Source organism: Mus musculus, chromosome 14, assembly GCF_000001635.26.
Source record: "Mus musculus strain C57BL/6J chromosome 14, GRCm38.p6 C57BL/6J".
Taxonomy (NCBI): Eukaryota; Metazoa; Chordata; class Mammalia; order Rodentia; family Muridae; genus Mus; species Mus musculus.
This window is the reverse complement of record NC_000080.6, coordinates 99932309-99955554: the sequence shown is the minus strand read 5'-3', so window position 1 is coordinate 99955554 and position 23246 is coordinate 99932309. Positions and strand designations below refer to the sequence as shown.

At 41.8% G+C, this 23246-nt stretch overlaps 1 protein-coding gene across 12 annotated transcripts in view; it reads left to right on the top strand.

The window, feature by feature from the left end:
- Positions 1 to 23246, top strand: part of Klf12 (Kruppel-like factor 12) — a 419711-nt gene that overhangs the window by 330337 nt on the left and 66128 nt on the right. For all 12 annotated transcript variants that reach the window (XM_011244971.3, XM_030247664.1, XM_006518625.4 and 9 more), the window contains one exon: positions 13459 to 13521. In XM_011244971.3, coding sequence (XP_011243273.1) covers positions 13459 to 13521 — 63 coding nt within the window. The remainder of the gene's footprint in view (positions 1 to 13458; positions 13522 to 23246) is intronic.

Sequence of the window (23246 nt, the reverse complement as noted above, 5' to 3'; positions counted from 1 at the left end):
GCCAAAGCAGGAGCTATGAAGGCTGCTGCTTACTGTCCCTCCTTAGGCTAGCATCGTTCAGCTGTATCATAAAAGTCAAGACCACCTGCCCAGGAGTTGCCTTGCCCATAGCGGATTCAACCTCCCACATCACTCAAAAAATCAAATAAATGGCCCACAGCCATGGCCACAGGCCTGTCTGATTCAGGCAACCTCCAAAATGAGACTCCCTCTGGTGACTATGGGCTGTATAGCGTTGACGGCTGAAGCTAACTAGGAGAGATTTGCATGTTTATTTTTACATAAAGAATTAAATCTTGGCCAAATATTTGATACTGCAGGATGTAGAGCATCTTTAACATTTTTCAGAGTTGATCCATGTTTTGATTTTATTATCATCAATGCTGAGAACACTACTTCACATAAATATGGAACACAAAATGTCAGAATGATATTTGGGGCCTTTTCAGAAATGCTAAAAATTCTGTCTTAATCCCAAACCAAAATTTGCTCAACAGTATGTGAGACTCAAACCAGTGTGACTCAAGCAGCAATTTTTAAAATGAGAAATTATAACACAGTACAATCAAAAAATATGAAGTTGATATTTACATCCAAGGAATGACAATTAGAAAATCTTTTTTTTAAAAATCTTTGTTTCCCATAATCTAATCATTGTCTCTGTAACACAAGAATGGTTTGTAGGCAGTGCAAACACTGCAGTTGGTAACCAATTGAAGTCTGTGTGGACACTGAACCCTTGGGCACTTCTCATTGGTGTCATGGGACATGGCCATGATGGCATGCAGAGTGTAATAAGATGCATGTTGTGTGTCCAGAGTCAACGCTGCACAGAGATCCCATGATACAGCATGGATGAAAGCTGCCAGAGACACGTTGTGCTTGGGACACATTTGAGGCTGAACTAGTTTTTGGCCACAGTGCATTCAAAAACTTTCCACTGGGACCAAAGTTTTCTTGACCCCTGCGTTGTTAGACAGCCTATGTGGGGTCATACATGGCCTCTTCTTCCTTGTCCCATCACTTGCATGACATTTGCTGCTGAATCCTTGCCTAATAGGACAGAATCTCCTACTGGCCTGTGCGCTCTGGAGAGAAGATCCCAGGTCCTTTTTGTAAGCACATAAATAAAGATAATGATTACATTTAATTGCCACATTGGGGGTTTCTAGCAGTTGAGATTTTATTGCAAGCAAAATGTAAACTGTATTTTCCCTTCATTGGTAATGATTTATCTTTAGCATCCAGCTTATACCATTTCTATTATATCTTGTCATCAACAAATGGCTTTGTTGTCATCAAAGCCATTCCCACTGCTTGGCTCCACCCTCAGTGCTGGGCTGCCCCTCACTCCTGGGCTGCACCCCCACTGCTGGGTTGTACCCTCACTTAATGGGCTTCACCGCCACTGCTGGAATGCTCCCAAGCTGCTGGGCTGTAACCCCACTACTGGGCTGTAACCCCACCGCTGAGCTGTACCCCCATTGCTGGGCGGCACCCTCACTGCTGGGCTGCACCCTCCCAGTGACTTCTTTCTGTGGTGGTCATGTATTTCTCCTCCCTCTTTTCCTCTTGACTCATTCTTCACCAGAACACTTAGCTGTCCATGTCAACTCAGAACTGTATGCTATGATATCCAAATCTAAGCTCCCAGCATCAGCTTAAAGGGGCACTTGTCTCTCCTGACCCTGCTAAGTTAATCAGGGTTGCTTTTCACTGTTGATTGGGTTTTGCAGTCTCTCTCGTTTTGTTACTTAAACCCCTTTGGGGTCACAACTTACCCTTTAAGAAACCACTCTAGTTATTAATCCTCTTACTTCTAGCCACCCTTCTTCTATCTCTTGAGTGTTGGCGTATTTACTACCTGGAAGCAGCTATTGAAAAGCCCACTTTCTGAACTTCAGTTTGTTTAACCTTTCTCAAACCCTTATCTGTTATTTATTCACACAACTGAATTGTTGTTGTTTTTAAAGTCAGTTGTCATATCATAGATTAATATGAACCTAATTTGATTGGTGAACGTATTGAGCAAAGCAATGTCTCATACATTTTTATCAGTTCTTTTCTTGTTTATCTTTCTCTGAATTTTATCAGTGATAGTGTTCTTTTATCAGCAACCAAACAACTATGTAGTGACCCCTAGGAAGTATTCTTTGTTAAATACTCTGAATTAGTCCTTTGGTTAGTAGCATAAAATCCAAAATGTTCTTAGAAATAAATGCTGTATCCTCTTTGGCCTGAGCTGTACCATGTAGGGAGGGTACTAATGGCTGGGAAGGCCAGCAAAGCAAGCTTAGTGAATTCCTCTGTGACTTGCTTCATAACGGTAGTGGCGAATGTCCTGCCCCATTTCGGAAGCACATATGGATTTCACTGGGGTTTATTCAGTCCTGTTAGTGGGATAACCTGTGGTTCCACATATATTCCCAACCAGTTTCTACATGCTTCTTGGGCCCTGTGGGGCATGACTGAGGTCTTTGGCCACTCAACTTTAGATGCCAAGCTCGGAAACTAAGGTGTCTCTGTAGTTCAGTGTATTCATAAGGTGCTAGCAGCCTTACCTTAAAGTTCTCCAGGCAGCCTGGCTGCCAGTATCGACATAGACAGAGCTGCCACAGAACTTCCTGTGGCTCAGACGTCTCTGTAACTCTGTACTGAAACCAACTCAACACTTTCCCTATTGATTTGATTAGAATTCACTTAAAAAACAATCCACAAGTAGGGATTTCTTAAACACACACAGCATACACACAGGCAAAAGCCCTTCTTGTAAGCACATAAATAAAGATAATGATTGCCATATTGGGGTTTCTAGCAGTTGAGATTTTATTGCATGCAAAATGTAAACTGTATTTTCCCTTCATTGGTAATGATTTATCGTTAGCATCCAGCTTATACCATTTCTATTATATCTTAGAACTGAATGATATCAAATTATGTCCTACTCACAGGAAAAAACATTAACACCTTGCTGATAGAATATGGAATTCGAATAGGTTGCAATTTGACTGACAAAATTCCTGGATTATCTTCTTGGTTTGCTCTTCTTTAAGCCCAAATGAGGCCTCTCAGAATTAATGTAACCAGGTAGCACGTGCACCCCACTAGCTAATCTCTTCCACCCATAGATCCACCAAAGAAAAGGTGGTGCCAGTGGGGTAATAGAATAACTAACTACCAGTCAAGGGTTCAGCCACTTCATAAACGTTCTCAGCTCAGTCTGCGCTAATGGCTAAATCAAAGTATTTTAGCTCATAGAATAAAAGCCTAGAATTTTAATGCACTTTACACAGATCACTGAAAAGTGATGTCAGACGTTACACACATGCAAAGCCAACCAGAATATTGAAGGACTTATCAGTGTGTCAGGGCAGGAATTTTGGGTACTGCGCAACCTGGATAAAGGTCAATTCCGTAATGCAGTTTGAGTTACTTTGTAGACATAATCTAAAATTCCTCCCAACTCTCAGCATTATTCTTATTAGCCTTTAAAAGTGGCTTTATCGCTTTCTTGCTTGCTTGCTCTATTTTATCTCGCGCTCTGCAGCATGCCTTTGTTGGTAACTCTGTACGATGACTGCAGTGTCACATGGTGATTACTTCATTTTTAAAGAGTCTATGTAATGTTATACTCTTGGATATAGGCTACGTTTACATCAGCCTACATAGAATGGATACTATCTACAATACCAAACTATCAAAAAAATAAAAATAAGAAAGATAGATCACTGAGGTCAACAGGTAAGAAATCATTCCTAGAAGATTTATATTGTTTAAGATCTTTCACATGTCTCATTTGAAGGTAACTTTAGAACAGAAAAGTAGCAAAACGTGTGACAGGATATTCCTGTCACTCAATTTCCCTAAATTTCGTATGTTAAATAGCCCTAGTTATTCAACACAGGAAATTATTATCATTACTATTACTGCCTTAAGAGTTTACTGACTCCAGACCTCATCTGCATTCAAGGAGCATCTCCACAGAGCCTATGGATATCTCCATGTCTGAGGAACTATGCGTGTGTCTGCCCTGACTTTGAGACGTGGTGCAGCTCCTGGGCATAGGTGCCAGATGTGAGCTAAGTCAGGTTTAAGGAAACCGTCTCCCATGAGTCCAAGCCTTTCCTTAGGGCCACATCACTTCATTCACCTTCTCGTCCACCTTGTTTTTTATATACCATGTACATATGCATATATTTGCATATGCTTATACACACATATACATACTAGCAATCATGTTGGCTTATTTTTTTCAAGATTATTGCAAGAAATAGAAAAATGGAAAGGCAGTCATTATGAGTTCCCATGTTTATTTTCCTTTGGAGATAAATACTTAACATTCTAGAACTGGGTGTGGTGCTGCGTGAGCAGTATGAGCGAAGGAAAAATAGTTCTCCTTTTCATCAAAGAGTTGCATCTATAGATGATCACATGCACGGATGTCATGAAGGATGAGGCTGGTGGGGATCTGTGACATTTCGATAGCATCTGGTGGGAGGAGTTGGGAAGACACAAGGCTAGTTGGTCAGAAGAGCTGAGTGGTCAGGAGCACTGATGTCCTCAGAAAGCTAGGGGCGAATAAAAATGGGTAAAGCAAGGAGCTGAGCAGGAGGCACAGTGTGCAGAGGCGCTGGAGTGAGGATAAGGAAAAGCGTGGCCAGAGCGAGTGGATCAGAAAGGGGGAACATATTATAGAAGAGAAAGCTGGACAGATGGATAAGGACCCGAACAGACATTTAGGCAAGGTTAATACTTGGGTCTGTTTCACTAGAAGTCACTAATTGAAGAGAGAGAGGGAGAGGGAGAGGGGGAGGGGGATGTGGAGGGGGAGGGGGGAGGGGAAGAGGGAAGGAAGGAAGGAAGGAAGGAAGGAAGGAAGGAAGGAAGGAAGGAAGGAAGGATGGAAAAGGTCCACAGACAGGTAACTATACTCCATACCCCTCATCAAGGAAACTTCTCCTTGCAACAGAGACCATTACAGAAAGCCACAACCAATCAAAATGCAGAGCTGTAGATCCTATTTCCAGCTGATCTATCTAAAATACAACACCTGTACTTAAGGCTAAGGATTTACTGTGAAAGAGAGGGAAGAAAGATCCTAAGAGCCAGAGAAATACAAAAGAGGATGCTAGGAGATTGTGTCTCCTAGTACTTAACAGCATGACTGCCTAGACATGAACTGAACAAGGATAACCCTGGAGACAAGTTAAGGGGCAAAGAGGAAAGCTCACAAGACTTCAGCCCTACACAGGCAACTAGGAAGGCTGAGAGCAAGAGATGCAGTCTTTCCTAGGCAAGAGCACACCAGTTGCTTATTCCACACAAAATAGTCAGCTCCAAAAACATATGCATGTACATCACATTATACTGACTGAGCAGATTGTATTTATATATTTAGGAAAATACATGTCTGCTGTATATGGATAGAAGAGCAATTAGTTTATAAAGAGACCATGAGTTTGAAAGAGAGCAAGGATGTGTATATGGGAGGATTTTAAGAGAGGAAAAGGAAGGGTGAAATGATATAATTATAATCTCAAATTACAAAAGAAATTATATATAATTGTTTTTAAAGTCACTCTGCTCATAGAGTTGACCGGGAGGTTTGCAGGAAGTACTTCTTAATATCATGAGTTAACTATGAAAATGAGGGTTAGGATGACAGAGGTCTCACAAGGACACGTAGACCTGCAGGTGAGGAATAGTAACAGGTGTTCCCTCGATCTCTCCTGGGTTTCTGTATTCAATGACAGAACTGATGTTGGTCCCATTTATGCTCAAGGTTCTATTCTTTCTTGGGTTGGCTTGGATGGGTTCTAATAAGGGCCATGTGGATGTCATCTTCTAGTGTTCTTGGTGTTGGGCCTGACGTCCTGTGAGACAACAGAGTTAAGTACTGAAGCATCAATCTTGAGAGACTCATGTGTCCATAATGTCTTGAGGTCCAGCCTTTATCTTCCACCTTCTTTGGGGCAGGGTTTCTTTTAGTTGCTGGTTGCTGCATACACCATGCTAGCTGTCAATGAACTTCCAGGGCTTCTCTTGTCTCTGCCTCTCTCCTCTCTGTAGGAGTACCAGAATAACAGAAACATGCAATCTTGATTTTCTACCTAGGCAATGGGGATTGTGATTTAGCTTGATGCGTGCATGGCAAGCACTCTGTCTCATCCCTAGGCACATTTCATTAAGTCTGGAAGTCTTTATGGTATGTATCAGCTTCTTTCATTTACCTCAGACTCTTAGGTCTTTCTTATATATTCTTACCTTAATTTTCTTACTGTACCATACCTCATTTGAACTTGTATCAAATCTTACAGAATGCTCTGTGTGGCGGTGAAGGTGGGGGGAGTTACACAAGGTTTTATTGAAAGTATGGAGCAACATCTCTCTCTAGTTGCAGCTGCCCAGGCAATGATGTGATGCTGTAGAGGATACTCAGACGAAGCAGGCATCCCTGACTTTGCCCTTCCCGGTCTCAACTGGAGGAAGAAGACGGGATCTTCTTTCACATTCCATCATATTCATGAAATCATGTAGAGGCTACTTTGAGCAAGTTCCACACAGGACCCAGGCAGTGCAGTCCTCATTTTGATACCTTGCACACCCTGACTAAACCTCACATACACACCATGTGGTGGTGTTTACAGTGGAGTTAGCAGAGTAGCCACATGGATCGATGGACTATCTGCTAGCATTGCATTAGCCCTGTGTCCTCAGAGTTTTACAAACATCACAAGCTCACAATCATTTGCTCCATACTCTGATAAACCACATCACACTAGCCTGTTCCACACTTCCACACACAGGTTATAATGGATACACAGTTACTTAGCATGGTTTCCATCTCTTTCTTTGTCATTGGTTTTGTTGATTTTGAGTGAGCAAATTGTGTGTGTGTATATTTTATTTACTTGTTTTTAAGTGAGTTTATTGTATTAAGGATCTATCCCAGAGTCTTGCATAACTGGGTAAGTACATTTCAATGTTTTATATTTTCAAGACATATCTCCATATATAGTTCAAGTTATTCTTAACCCCAGCCTGGTCTCAAGCTCACATACTACCTTCTCGACCGTGAACTGTGATTACAAGTGTGAACCAGCACACCTGGTGTTAATCCTATTTTATTATAAATCCATCCTCCTCTCACTTCCTCCTGCCCACCACCATTCCCCTGGGCCGCCTAGGACATTATGACTGTCGCTTCCAAATGCTCTTCATGAGTCACCCATTCCCCTCAGGCCATCCTGTGCACCACAGCCAAGTCGATGCTTTCTAGTTTATAGGCATGATTGTACCAAATCTAATGACCAAATCCTTTGGTAGCTGTCCTCTAATTCATTTAAGTCAAATATTTAGCATACTACATAAGACCCTTAGTCCCCTGCCTAGGCCTGTCAGCTCCTTTCCTCCAGGTCTCTCCCCCAGCTTATAGATAGTCTTCTTTGTTACTTTTCCATCCTACAGTGCATTTCTATGTCTCTAGAATTCCTTTTTCCTTTTCCTTAACTGCAAAATGTATCCTTTAAAATTTCCCTCTTCTCTCTCACTAGGAAATTTCCATGTCTACTTCATAGTTCTATTCATATGTCCCCCTGGTGGTTTAACTGTACCTGCCACTGCTCAGCACAAGGCATTGTGTGGGCCTTTGTCTCTGTGCCCTGACTCTGTAGGACAGGCAGCCTGAAACCAGAAGATCTGTCAAAACCAAGAGCGCCTCCTACATCTGATACAGTCACTGCCACAGCATGCAGGGATCTACAGCACATCGGAGGCCTAAGGCACTGCCTGGGATGGGGAAATACTCAAGTAATAGTTTACATTGAAATATGAGTAAGTGGCATCCCATCCAAGTTGGCTACATAGAAGAGATAAGAGAGCCACACAATAGAAGAAATGTTGGTATTGTCCTCCTGCCCTTGCTCCTGTCTCCTTAGACATCCACCGGAGCATCTACATTCTAATGTCATCTTCACATCCTAGTTCTTTCTCACCATTGGACAAGACCACATTGTTCAACTCACAGCTTCCATTCACGGTCTTCTTGAGGTGACTCAGTGCTAAGGTTCTCTGAGCATGCTTCCACAGCCAGGTTCTTCCTGGGTTCTGGAGAGCCGAACTCAGGCCCCCGTGCTTTTATGACAGACAGGTCCTTGGTTGAGTTTTCTATCTCTCCAGCCCAGGCTATACTTTTTAACACACTTTAATGTAAAGTCTCTGAATGCCTGCTGCATCAGGATAAGTGTTACAGTAAATGTGGAAGGCAATGATCATAACATGAATTCCATATGCTGTTTAATTTCACTCCATGCCTCTAAAAATATTGATGCCTTCACATAGGAGAGGATGTCAAAAAAGGCTCTAAAAGAAAGATTAAAAAATATGTTAACATGTTGACAACATATATATGGATAATAGTATCAAAATGGAATCAACTGTTCTTTATACTAACTAGAGAAAGTGGTGTGTATGTGTGTAAAATTTCTTCTTTTGCTTAGACGGTTGACAGCATAAACCATGGACTCACACCAACACATGAAACACCTACTTATGATATGACTCATACACTTTGATATATGGCATTTGTAATGCTCGTAAATCACTTCACTTAATGCTTGCATCCTCTTTATTTGTCCAGGTGTAGCATGTATCTATTAACATACCATCTGGACTAGCCTGAATACTCATGAGAACTTGTTCCTGATGCTTTGAGTCTAAGAAAAAGCAAAGCCAATGATTATTTCTAAATTATCTTTCATATGTTTTGCATAAAAACATGCTGATACTTAATAATAACTGTGGGTTTATTTCTAAGTCCTTGACAAGTGAATTATTTTGCAGTAAAGTGAATACTTAAAAGGACTCTGGGGCCATTTGCGTAGTTTGTAGGTAAAGGTGTTGGCTTATACATAATAGAGGAATCAGACAATGCAATAGCAAGTATTTATGTGTGCTAATTTCTGAGTTATTAAATACCTAATGATGCTAGAAGAGTGATGTCCTATAGAAACTTTCCTTGGTCTGTGAAGTAGTTTATTCTGACTCTTTCAGTAGGATGCAATGTCCTGACACAGAGCCTGAGAGCCAGAGAGACAGTGGGTTTGTTGTTGTTATTGCTGTTGGATTGTCTATTTGGTTTTCTGATAACCTTGGTGTGTGAAGTTTATCCTGCTTTTGTCAATAGAAAGCCATCTCTCTTACATGGGACAGCCTTGTGTGTCATAGTGCTATTTCTTGAGATGCCTCCTTTGTTCCTGTCCCCACAGAGACAGCATAGGACTGAGAAACCCTGGTCTGATTGAGGCCTGAAAGGGACAAAGTAAGGGTTGGAAGTAGGTAATCTCTTTTCTTATCCATCACCAGGAATTGTGGACTGGAAGGCACTCATACCATAAAAGATAAGTTAGAAAAAAGCATGGCACACTGATTCCATCTAAGACTTGTATGCTAGGGGAGACATTGGAAAGATCAGCTGAGAGACTCTCAGGTAATTGCTTACTTTTATGCTTAGGTTTCATGCCACATGGACAGCTAGCTCTTTGGAAATGTGATCAGGTGACATGATGTGATCAAAGGGTGACAAATTGGCAGAAGGAAACCCAGTAAGAAATGGCTGTTCTGATTATTATGTAGGTGGTAAGATGGCGAGGGGAGCCATGTTCGAAATGTTTTCAGTTAATAACAGAATAAGCATCAACATGGGGAGAGAAAAAGGACATAAAGTGAACCCTAAACACACTTGTGGCTGAAAGGCCAAGCCAAAGAGAAGCAGAAAAGCTTAGAAGATGGTCCACACTTTTTGAGACAAGAGAGCTGCCGAGAGAAGAGTGACAAATTACGATAGTGTGGGATGTGAAGGTTGAAAATTAACACCAGATTGGAAAACAGGGGTGGTATGGATGTCTATGGGCAGGAGACTTAGTAAAGGAGACTTTAGTTGCATGGTGCTATGTGCTTCAGTGGAGCTGGGTGGTACCTTAGTGGTAGGGTACTTGAAGAGCATGTCTGTTAGATCCTGCGTTCAAACCCAGTACGGATAAAAGCATTTAAATTGTTTGTTTGTTTGTTTGTTTGTTCTAAGCACAAGTAGCAGTCATATACTCTAAAGTAACTTTAACAGTATAATTCATACATAAATCAGTGGTGTGGACAGTAAGAATCGCAATTAGATGTTATTCGCTGTGCATTGAGCATCACTATCAGATGTCATGGTATGCACTGAGCATGGTTGTATGTGATAGACATTGATGTCACTGGCAGCACTGTAGTTTTGCTTACAGCAATATCATAGGGACATGGGACACTAGGTGACTAGACAATGGGATTGTTTCAGTCCTCTTACAAACGCTCGAGGCTGTGGTCCTCTGTGTGTTTCCCATAACTGTAACAATGTCCCTTGGACAGATGCGGATACTGAGATCTGGGTAGATATTGTGACTTGCCTTAGAATGCACTGTTGCTAGCTGGCAACGCTTTGGGTTAATCCCAGGAAAGGCGGCTAGACAGTCTGCACCCCACATTTCTTTGTGTCAGTTCTCCTTGATGTCATAAGTGGCCGCACAGTATGTGGGTGAGATAGTGTCCCCACCCCCAGAAACTCATCAGTGCTTCATAGCTTGTGTCTAGGACCGAGACTCCACATGCCACCTCTTACTGCCAGTCATTCGTGTCGCCTCCTGGAGGCACTGAAGAGCAGAGCCGTCAGTCTCCTAACTCTTAACAGTCATTATGACACAGAATCTGAGAAGCAGGTTCAGTCCTCGCACCCATAGAAGGGAGAATTATTTTTACATTAAGATATCAAAGAGGTTCAAACATAGCAAGAAAGTGAAAAAGAAGAAAAGCTCAGAATCAAGTGAAATCGTAACATGCCTGGAGCCCCAGATGAGTCAGTGTGTATAAATAGAACAACTGGTGTACAGGGCCCTGGTGGTGCGCCGGGCCTCTTCTGTGTGATGTAAATCACCCCGCGTGAGCAGTAATATCCCACATAGCAATCAGTATCTGTAGAGTGCATTGTCAGATCCGCTGTGTTACACAACACCAAGATCATTCCCTCGCTTCTGCCTGGAGTGTCCCTTTTCTTTTCATATCCAGCAGTTAGCACTAAGGCCTGAAACCCTTAGTTACAGAACAAAGTGGCTCAGGAGTAATGGAGCCTGTGTGAGGCTCCAAGAAGAATAATGAACGTGCCCAGCAAGCTTCCTGCCTAGATGCAGGTGCAGAAATCAGGGGATCATGAATAATGCATGACATGCAGATTAGACGGTAGTTTGTGCTACTGGGTTTTTGACTCTGCTACCTGCCTGGCTGCTGTATGTGGGGAAAAGGCAGATAGCAGAGGGGCTGCCATTTAAAATGGAGCTCACCCAAACTCTGGCATGTGCATGTCCTTTTGAAGGAGTAAAATTTTAAGTGATAGCTGACATGTAAGAGTTGTGATCTGAATTTTTGGATGAAGTAGACTCAGAGGAAGAAGATACTTGCCCGTTCCTCGTTTGAGTTTAAGAAATGTTAGAATTATTTGGTCATACAGATAATCAGAATCAGTTTTCTGCTTTTGTTTCTCGCCCCCCCCCCCCAAACCATGATGGAAATTGTGTATTTATAGAATTTGGTCTAGGATCACCGAATTTTTTTCTCAAAGATACCAATGTCTAGAAGGCTTTATACTTACGGAGTAGTGAACCCAAGCCTCCCTCCCTCATGTTCCCATGAGATGTGAAGTGGGCAGCCATGATGCCAGATACTGTGATCATTCAACTTCAGCTGGAGGTGACCATGAGGACGACAGGGTTTCTCTGTACTTTTGGGCTTCAGGATTGCAGTAAAGGGGATAAAGGCTTGAAGGACTTGGTGAGTAGTGGAGAGCTGAATCCTTGAAGCAAATGACCTCTGAAAATACACTTAACTCTTGGGACCAAGACGTCAGCGAGGCTCTAGAGAGGAAATTCACTGTGAGTATGCTATTTCAAGAAAGCAGGGCAGAATGGCTTTTGCTACCTTCTAGGTAACTCTTGTCTCCCTCGGATGTATCTCCATACATGAGAAAGATAAGTATGTGTATCTTGAGGGGCTGGAGTATAAACCGGCTTTCATTCTCGCTGACTCTGTCATTTCCGCCAGGGCCCCAGTTTGGACAGCTGCCAAGACCAACAGGTGATCCTTGTGGCTGCAGATCAGCAGGAAGTGGGGCTGTGCTTGAATAAGGCAGTTCAGCGAGGGGCTGTCTGGCCTCCCTCCATCTTTCTGCATAATTATCACCCCCTTCCCCCATGCAGAGCAGAAAATCTGTGCTGAGCAGCTCAGCTGCAGCCACCATCAAGAAGCCTAGGAGAAGAAGCGTGTTAATAATGCTCGAGGAATCAAGTAGGAAGTACAGGCCAGCTCGAGGCTTGGGAAAGATGCAGAAAAGGCTGGCCTGGCATGCCCTGTCTGTTTTGATGTGATTTTCACTGAACAGCAACAAGGGGCCGGGGTTCAAAGGGACCCCAGACTTTGGTTTTAAGGGAGTCTTAAGGCCAATTAAGGTAATTTTGTTTCTTTCCTTCATCCTTCCCTGACTTCCTCCCCTTCTGTTTTCCTCCCTCCCTGTAAATAAAAGTAATGTGTGGGTGTGGAGACTGGTGAAGAGGACTCAAGCTGAAAGCATGACTAGATCTCATGAACCCTAGGTAAGCATCCTAAGCCAGCAAGAGAGAAGGCAGCCACAAGGCAGCTGAAGTAGGCCATAGGGTTTCCCAGCTGGTAACTGGGAAGAGAAGGATAGGGCCGCTGGCTCCAAGTTAGAGAATACCAGTAGTTCCTGGATGCTTTGAACTCAAACCCTGCATGACTCAACCCCGGAAGATTAGGAAGCTATATATTGACGTCTATTACATGGCTAGCACTTTGAATTCACTTTGCCTTCCGGATCTCAAACACAAACATAGATTCCAGAAAGCCTGTCTCCTGGAAATAACTGTCTCTCCTCCCATCCCATCCTGTCCACACAAACCCTGTTTCTGGATGTGTGGGTGAAGTCCTGCTGTTTTTGTAACTTTTACATTTAGAAATTGACCCAAAGAATGGCCACTTCATTGTCTCTTTGTGCAGTTTCCATGGGAACGGACATAAGAGGGCTCACTGAGGACAGGTACCACGCCCTCTGAATATTATATGCACTCTTACCCCCCAGGCAATAATTACATCTTCAGTAGCTGTTTCTTCTGCTAAAGAGTACATCTGTTCAATGAAATTCTTGGTTCTGCAGTTAATGTGTGGCACCTTGGTACCTCGGGAGAGATAAAGAACAAAGCAGGCCCTGGAATTTAATTAATTGCACCTGTTTATTAAGAGTTGGTCAAGTTCACAGGGAGAACAAAGGAAGCAATCCTAAGAAAGTTCACTGATTAAGCAGACTGTGTGCAGCGAGGAATGTGTTTTCTCAATGACTGACTTACTCTGGTCTGTTGACAGGGTACATCCATCCCCGGTATCCAGGGTCCGAGGAAATCGAATGAATAACCAGAAGTTTGCTTGGTGAGTATGCAAGTTAATTTATAAATATTTGTAACTCTTTTATTGCTGTGGGGGTTTCGTTTTGTGTACTGAGGCAGTGTTATGAATCCCAGAGGTGCCTGGAATAAACCAACAAACAAATGCTGATGGAATTACTCTGCAGTTAAACCGCTTCATCACCATCGTCTGGGAAACGTTTTTGCCATAACATATGTAATCTAACTTCCCAGGATCCGACATTTCTCCTTTGAAAACAGTGGCTCCTTTTTAAAAAGATGGCTTAGTTAACCCAGGATTTGAGTGGGTTGTCACCTTTAACTTCTCATGACAATTTGTAGGTAATTAATCGTTTGTTAATTTTGGTAATTACTCTTCAGATGACCTCTATCCTCCTTTGGCCTTGAACTTGAATGTCTATTGACATTTTTTTTTTTTTTGCAGAAAGGGTAATGCAAAGATGTTTAATTGACAACTTCTTGAATAAGAGTCTAAGTGGATCTTCCCAGGCATGGCAGGAAGTTGTTTCAACTACAGGACATTTGATAAATGGTTCTTTGAGGAGCCAACAAAAGGACTTCAAAAATGTTTTATGTGAAACCAAGGAAATAGATTAATATTGGCTCAAAAAAATCTGTTTCTTTATATTACTGCACAAAATTAGACTTTCAATTTATAATGTATCATGGGAAAGAAGATAAAAGAAAGAAAAATGAAAGAATTGAGCCATGTACTATGTTACTACAAAAACTGGGCAGAAGTTCATAGATCTCTCTTATTTTTTTGATTATGCTTAGAACAGGATTTTGATTAGAAACTATGAATTTTTTTTTGTTTAATGTGGGAAGATGAATACCAAAGATTCCCCTTCCATATTAATTATATTCCTAAACCAGGACTTTTTTTTTAAGAAATAAAAATGGCACTTTAAATATTACCTGATCAGTTTGCCTCCACTGCCCCATTAAATGCAATTAGCCCTCACAATAGCCTGGTTCTCTTGTGAAATATTACACTTTGCTGTTTCCCAGAGGGAAACGGAACGTGGGGAATGGAGCTTTTTGTTTGCGTGCCCAAAGGCTGGGCATCCCTGATGGTCACTCTAGGTCATTAAAGCACACTGTCCCCTGTCAGACCTGGAAAGATGAGAGACTGACAAAGCCAGGAGATACCAAGAGAAGGCAAGGGAGAGGCCAGGTGCAGTTTGGACTCTAGAGACTCTGCATTCCATCAAGGTTGAAGGTACATTCTACCAAAGAAACTTTACTCTGTGAAGAGAGAACCTGAGATACTCAGGTGAGCAACGTGAGCTGAGGATCCCAGGAACACAGTCAGCCCGGAGATCCAGTTTCCGCCCCCTTGCTCTGAAGAGCTCAATGGGAGACACTGAGTAGATAATGTATTTTCTTTCTCTGCCTCTTTCTTTCTACACAAGAGGTAAAGATCATTTCTTCCTACAAAATTGTACCATGTCACCTGCTAAGTTTAAATGGTACCTCTAAATAAGTGGTCCATGGAAATAACCCAAAGGGATTTTACCACCAGCCCTGAGAAAGCTCAGTTCATGATTACATAACAACATTTATTTATCTCCTAGGCACTGTTATAAGCACCGGGTTAGAAAGATAAATAAGGCATGGTTTCTACCTTCAGATGGCTTGTAGGGGAGGGATGTGTGTTTTTGTGTGACACACAGACCTTATGAATGCTCTGAAGGCCTGATACTCCCAGGGTGCTCACGCTGGTACTGTCTGCATGCTCACATACATGTATGTTAAGCTTAGATTCTCTCATGCAGTAAAGATGATACTCTGTGGACATGCATTTGTAGTGCAGTATTCAGAGGGATCAATTATCACATTTATTTAAGGCCAATCAGAGAGTGGAAGTACTGAGGGGAAAATACGTAGGAAGAAAGAGACTCAGAAGCCTATTCCAAAAACTGAGACTACAGCATAGTGCTAGAGTTCTTTCCTGGCACACTCAAAAGTACTGGATTTGATTCTCAGTGCTAGAAAAAGAAAAGAAAAAGAAAATCCAGCCCAGAAAAGAAAACTACTAATATATTGTCAGTAGGGAAAACAGAGATGAGCCATTGTGTCCTTTAGAGATGAGCACTGGGGTAAAGATGTATTGTTAGTAGGGAAAACAGAGAGATGAGCTATTATTGTGTCCTGTCCTTTAGCGATGAAATCAGAGATGGAAGAAGATGGAGACATTTCTCAATTGATTCTAACAGGAGCACAGATAGATTTAATAAATAAACTTGTTTGGTCAGGCACTAGCTAAAATGTCTATGATCTATACTACCTTGAATCTTCCTTAGGTAAATACTGTGACTCTGGTGTGTGGATGAATTACCTGGCAAAGACAAAGTCCATGAATCATCCAGCAGCTACTCCTAGCGAAGTGATAAATGGTTGATACTTGGTTGTGAAATATTGACTGTGAAAAATTCAGAAAGTTTAACTACTCATCTAGCAGTAGTGAGTACAGGCGAGAGGCATTTGTTTGTCTCAGAGGAGAAGTTGGGGATAATTTGTAGAATTAGACGTCAACTTCATCACTAGATTGGCTTTGCTGGCGTTCGAACTCCAAGGCGTATGCGTGAGAGCATAGAACAGTGTACTCGTGCATTGGGTTGGCCAATGCTCCAATCAGTTAAAGCTGTTCATCAAATGGTCAAATTAAAAAAAAAATCCATAAATAACAGAAAAGCTTGAACTTCCACTGTGGCATTAGATAGATGTAGCTCCACTCAATAGGTTCTGGAAGGCAATTGCTGTGCCCGACAGTTCCTAGACTATTGCTTATTACTGAGGAAAGCGAGTTTAAAAATTTGTAAGTAGCACTTTCCTCTGCATAATGCTGACACAGGGAAGCATCCAGTAGCCACTTTCATGGTGACAGCGCTCTGGAGGAAGAAATATGTGGGCATGTATGTCCTTTCAAAGCAAACAACATCTGACAAAACAAACAAACAAAAGAAATATATTAACATTGTGTTCACGTTCAAGGATGGAACCAGAGCACCAGAGCTTATGGAGTCTAGTGACAGATATTAAGATGCAGCCAGGTTTGAGCTACACATTAACTTCTAGGGATTAAGGAACAATGGAAGAAAGACCTCTCTACAAGGGATAGCGTCACAGCAGTAAAGAAGGCTGGGTCATTATATGATCATTTAGTAAAGAGCCAACTGAAGAAAGTGGGCCATCCCAGATACAAGCCCCATGTCCTCACTGCCCTACAGTGGAGTAGTTGTTGATTTTGGCATTGTTGACCCTTTGGGCATGTGAATGCCTTTCTCCGAATCATGCATCAGACTTCTCTGTCTTTCACTATGGCTCCTATATGCAGGTGTCCATTAACTATTAGAGGGGAGAGGGGAAAATATTTTCCTTGCACTACCCCTTTGGCTCATAGGCTGTGACACTGTTGATTTGACTAACAAGAGCGAGGCTATTATAAGAAAATCGAAGACAGAATTATAAGTGCATTCACTTCTCATTAATGGGGGATTAAACCCAACGAGTGGCTCAGAGTGAGCCACAGTTGGAACCTAGGTTTATGCAGCAACCATAGCATCTTACCAGAGAGTTTGTTTTGTTGTGTTTCATTCTGAGAGATGATGAGACAAAGCGAGTAGACTTTAACTTTCTAGGGATGGCAGGTCATGGAATGGTAGATACATGGGGGACTCTGATGAGAGGGGAAGGCTGTTTAGGTGAGGTCCCCAGTGTCATCCCTAGATTGATAAAGTTGTCTTTCCTGGTAACAATGATGCTGTCCTTCTGGGAATAGAAGTTTTCCCATATCTGCTTCTCTTTAGGATTTACTTTGGGGGGAAGGGGGGATTGTGTAGATGCCCACAGAGAACAGAAGACTTTATTTGATCCTTGGAGCTGAAGTTAGAGGCTATTGTCATCCACTCAACATGGGTACTGGGACCCAAACTCTCATCCTCGGGAAGAGCAGTAAATGCTCTTAACATACTTACCTATCTCTCCAGCCAATAGCTGCTTCTTTTCGTTTACCTTATGCCATGTGGATTCTTATGCCAAACTGCTACATTTTAAAGCATCTTATTCCACTACCTGTCATTATATGAATCTTCTTTTAGACATTGTCTCTTCTTTCTTGGACATGGTAAGGCAAGGAAAACATGCTTGTCATCTTCAAGGCAAGCAGGAATACCTCACTGTCAAAATACTTAATGTGAAGTTAGATTTCCACTCATTGTAGACATGTTTGGTAGAAGCTGATCTCCTATCAAATCCACAGGAGTGGCCATTTGCAAGTCTGAGATCCACCATTACATTCTCAAAGCTGCAATACGAATTGGGGATTTGTGTGTTTGGGTGTATGTGTATTGTAGAATGGTATTGAGAGGGGAGCTATGGGGATTTTTGTCAAACAGACACCAAAGTTAGGTTATGGCCCCAGATATTTGTAAGATGTGCAAGTGCTTAATGCTGTGGTTATCTCTGTATATTTCCATCCTCAGCTTTTCATGAGTTCTTCTCCTTCTTTTTTCCCATCCAATCTTTCCTGTTCCTAAAGGTTTAAAGGACCTGGTAGCAGTCATTGTTTGGTAGTGGTAGTAGTTGAACAGAGTCTATAGAACATGTGCCAAGAGTCATTGCAGGCATTGGTACTTGGTGCCACATAATGGAGACTTTATGGTTATTTTTATGCTGACACAGAAAGTGAAGCATTTCTTCTCATTAATAGAAATTGTCCTCAGGAAAGCAGAAGTAATTTTCTCTATTGGATATTGCTATCACTATCTCAATTATGATTTCTCCCATACCAGTGTGCCAGAGATTGTATAGACATGGAAAATCCTTGCTTGAATCATCTCCAGCCAAATTATGCATCCTGGATTGAATCACAGTTGACCTTTAACTGTGTGTGTCACAAGTTTTGGTGGAGGGCAGGAAGTTCCTATTCATACTTGTTTTACTATAGGAGATGTGCTACGTTCAGCTTAAATATAATAATATAAGCTTAAATACCTATACAACTGCAAATGTTACCACTGGCTTCATGGAGTCTCCGAGAGGGATGAAATTCAAGTCCTTTTATGCCATAAAAACAAGATGAGTCTTTCTTGTCTACACCTTCTCCTGTAATAATGGAAGACACTGAGGCTATTGCTTTGAGAAACTGCTAAAAAAAAAAAAAAAAAAAACAACAACAACAACAAAACTGATATACAGATTCAGCCATTTAGGGAGAGAGAGACAATTTGGAAATTGCCAACTTCTGAGCTGTAAGCATCACTAATTCAGGACAACCCCATCACATTACACAAATAGAAATGAGAGACACCCAACACAGAGAAGGGATGTTTCAAACCTGGGCATAAATCCAAGTCCCTACTCACCTGTCTAATAGTCTTTCCACCATGTGGCAGCTGTCTACCAATTTGGAAACTGAGAAAATCCTTCAATGTTATGTAACATTCATTCCCTACATACTGCGCAGAAGGCTTTGCCTAGGAAATGCCCACTAGAGTAATGCCAAGCTAACAAGAAAAATAGAGAAGATGAAGCCATTGCTGCTCACAACAGGCAAGTAGCAAATACCCCTGCCAACGTTTTGGCCCGCCATCTTGAATGTTCCCACACACTCCATATTTGTGGGCAATAGTGATTGTGTCCTGTTAACTGTTTCTTGACTTAGAGAACAAAAGCATATGTGACAACTCCAGTTGCATAAACTCCTGGCCATTTGTGATTTTTTTTTCAGCCCACGTGAGTCGGTAAATAAGTCTCAGTAAGCCTTTAAGTTTGTTTTAGAAGAAAGCTTTCTCCTGTAAATGGGCTAGCAAACCTGTTTGCACTTTCACTTTGATTACAATTAAAAGTGGGCCTCGAGGGGAAACTACATCTCAAATCTCTCCGAAACCACAGCTATTTATAATAAATGTTTCAACACCTCCGTCTATATCTCTGTTTGTTTGTTTATTTATTTATTTATTTATTTATTTTGGTTTTTTGAGACAGGGTTTCTCTGTATAAGCCTGGCTGTCCTGGAACTCACTCTGTAGACCAGGCTAGCCTTGAACTTAGAAATCACATGTCTCTGCCTCCCAAGTGCTGGGATTAAAGGCATGCGGCACCATGCCCGGCTTATTTATTTATTTTTATTTCATTATTTTGAGCGGAAGCCAACTTCAAACTCTCTGCTCTCCCCAATCCTTCCATGTCAGCTTTCCTTGTGATGGAGTTATGCGCAGATGCACCACATCTCGCTCAGTGAATTCTTTGGTAACTTCAGCTACCTCGTTTTAGCTTGGTGAGAATTATATGTACTTAAATTCTGTGTTTCATCTTCAAAATTGATTTTATTAAAAAAAAAAAAAAACGTTGATCTAATTTTCTTAAATTCTCTTATTACCCAGAATTTCTGCAAGAAACCATGATGAAAATAGCAAGTTGGTTCTGTTCCTGCTGATGTCAGCTGAATATCTCTAATATCTCTTTCACCACAATAAAAATGGTGTGGGAAAGGAATTAAGCTAGGTTATTTTCTGTAGTTATTTTCTTAATTATATGAGAATTGGGGCTATAAGATCATGTTGAGCCATGGGGGGTCACCAAGTCTGAGAATTTGCTTTTTCTGTTACAAGTGTGATGTTTTGCTTTCATTAGCCTTTAGCTCAGAACGGTATATAAACATTACACTGCAGACCTGCTGTCCGGACACGTAGGACAATAGTTCTTGTTGGTTCATGGCTTCTGTTCACTGCGGCAGCCAGCATAGGTATAGGACTGTCAAGGTATAGGACTAACAGGTATCAGACTATCAAGATAATACATCATTCTCACACTAACAAGGACGTTAATTTATGCTCTAAAATAATTTGCTTAGTTCTAGTGTTTGTTGACTCTTCATATAATTGTTATTTGTGGGGTACATTTGATACCGCATTGAGTATTTAAACTCCACATAGAAAAGCTACCTACAAGTCCTGTTGCTTACTGAATTTGAAATGACATCACATGTTTATCCTCTGTCAGGCTGCTTTCCCTTCGAAACCTGCTCAGATAGTAAAGTTTAAAATAAAAGATACTGTATGAAATCTGAACAAATGGAGTTATTAATATATGCATTGCAGAAAATAGTGTGTTCCAATATGAAAATATGTATGTGTTCCATATAACAGTACCATTGACTGCTCTTTTGGTTAGGGGTGTGAGGAGGGGTCTTGTGTAGCCCAGGCTAGCATATATCTCACGTAGCTAAGGCTACACTGAAATCTATATCTTCCTCTGGTCAAGTCCTGGTATTACAGGTGTGCACCATGACAGACGATTGAGATACCTGCTCTTTTACCATAAATTTGGTCATTGCAAATGAGAGGGAGGGAGAGAGAGAGAGAGAAAGAGAGAGACAGACAGACAGAGACAGACAGACAGACAGACAGACAGACAGACAGAGAGAAAGAGAACGAGCTATGTTCCATATAAGTATTTGAGAGAAGAACAACTACAATGGGAAGCCAATCAAAACTCTCACTATATCTATGAAGATGCTGGGAACGGTGCGTGCAGTAATAACTCCAAAAGGCCTACCAGTAGGGACGTTCCATGGACTATAATTTTGTCCTGATCTACATCTACCCCCACTCCCAGTTTTCGCATGCACAGAGGAGTCTCTGTGGACACAAGACAGCCAAGTAATCAAGCGTTTAGTACTTTCAAATTATTAATGACGGTTTTATCTGACCGCTGGTCTTTATAAAGTTTCTTGATTATTTACCTAAAACTAACTATTACATGTCTTGGCATAGCAAAACATCCTAATAATATGTATCTTTTACTATCTGAAAAAGGGCAATAGATGATGTATTTATCAAAATATCTACAACAACACAGTATCGTTGGTCCTCACTATATATATTCACAGCTAATTAGCTGCCTGCTCTGCTGGAATCCACTGCCCATTCTCCTGGAATCCTCTATCCATTCTCCTGGAATCCTTTGTCCATTCTCCTAGAATTCTCTATCCATTCTGCTGGAACCCACTGCCCATTCTCCTGGAATCCTCTATCCATTCTGTGGAATCCTCTATCCATTCTCCTGGAATCCTTTGTCCATTCTCCTAGAATTCTCTATCCATTCTGCTGGAATCCTCTGCCCATTCTGCTGGAATGCACGGGATATTCGGGGGAAGCCGTTGTCTCTAAGTTTCCATTCACCTAAATAAGCGCCCTTTATCAGATGGGAGTCTCCAGTTAGAAGTAAAGGCAACTAAGTGACTCAGACTGCCATAAACCAAGGAACATGGGGACTCTAGAAGCGGATAGGGTGTAAAAGAAGATAAAGCAGAAGCAGAACCCCTGACTCAGAGCAACAGGCCAGGTGCAGCGGAAGGACTTAGCAGGCAGCTCTGACCCAGAGGAGCCCAGCCCAACACTGGCCCTCACACTCAGCGTAAGGGAAGACAGGTCCTTATGATGGACTTCAGACTGGGCTGTATCTAGCCCTGGGCTAAGGAGGAAGGGCCTGGGTGTTGACAGGACTAAGGCTATTTCAGAAGGAGAGGAAGAGGGAAGAAACGGAGTTGTGGTTTCCTGAAAGACAAGGAGGCTTTAGTGGCAAAGCCGTGGAGAGCACTCGTCGCAGGCTGGCCACCTTCAGTTTTCTCTTCTGTTCAAAGGGGGAAAGAAACTGTCAGAGTTAGGAACCTTGAATGATTTCCCTGGGAGGCTGTAGTTTCTCATCTTTCTGATGATACCAAGATGTACTTTTAACAGTAGCTAGAGAAAGTGACTTTCTCGAGTGCTACCCTGTTATTCAATAGCCAGAACCCAAGGATGCTAAGGCAGAAAACACACAGAGCCTTTCCCACGGAGTGCCCAACGTTTCATTCTAACCACCGCATCCCTCTATCCTCATCGGACATTGAATCACATAATCAAAAATAACCTGTCTATATGGAAAACACACGTTGTGTTGATACTAAAAATGGGCAGAGGACAGCAGAGCTTCCTGGGAGATGCCCAGAGTGTGTGGCCAGAAGCTTGCGTTCTGTTGTACATCTGCCTTTGAACTCCTGCATCACTGTATTTGTCTCACGTCAATCGAAGAATGTCAGGCCCAAACTGTTGCAGTTTTAGCAAGGTGCTTAGGAAATCCTACTCCTCACTGGGGCATCCTGAAGGAAAACGCTTTATAAGCCTAGGTCTTTAGTAACCATCCCATTTGGTCTTCGTTATAAAAGGTTCCTTCCTACCGCCCTGGTGATTCGTTGGCGTGCCTAGTACTCATCACAGACCCTGACGAGGCTACAGTTTGCTTCAGGTGTCTCCGAAACAATGTAGAATCCTGAGCCTATAGGGAGGTTTAAGGTGTGGTTCAATACAATCAGTACATATATGTTCTAGAAAGGGTTTGTGCCACAGCTGGATGAAAAGGGAACTTGTAGGGAGTGATGCAGAATTTGCTTCAGTTTGCCCAGAAGAGCAGTGCTCTGTGTCCTTGTCACTGTGTGGACACTGGAACTGCTCTCCTGAGCTACAAAAATACGGAGAACATTTATATATCAGAATATCTACTTAACAGTCTGAAAAAAAAAAAAAAGCCATGACTTTATTCACCCATAGGGTGATGTTAATATTCTTGCAAAATCCCTTTATTTCCATAGGTTTTGCCCATTCCTCTAATCATTTCCTTAAACATCTGTAAAGAAAAATACTACTTTATGTGGGAATGCAAGAGACAAGCAAACTCACTCCT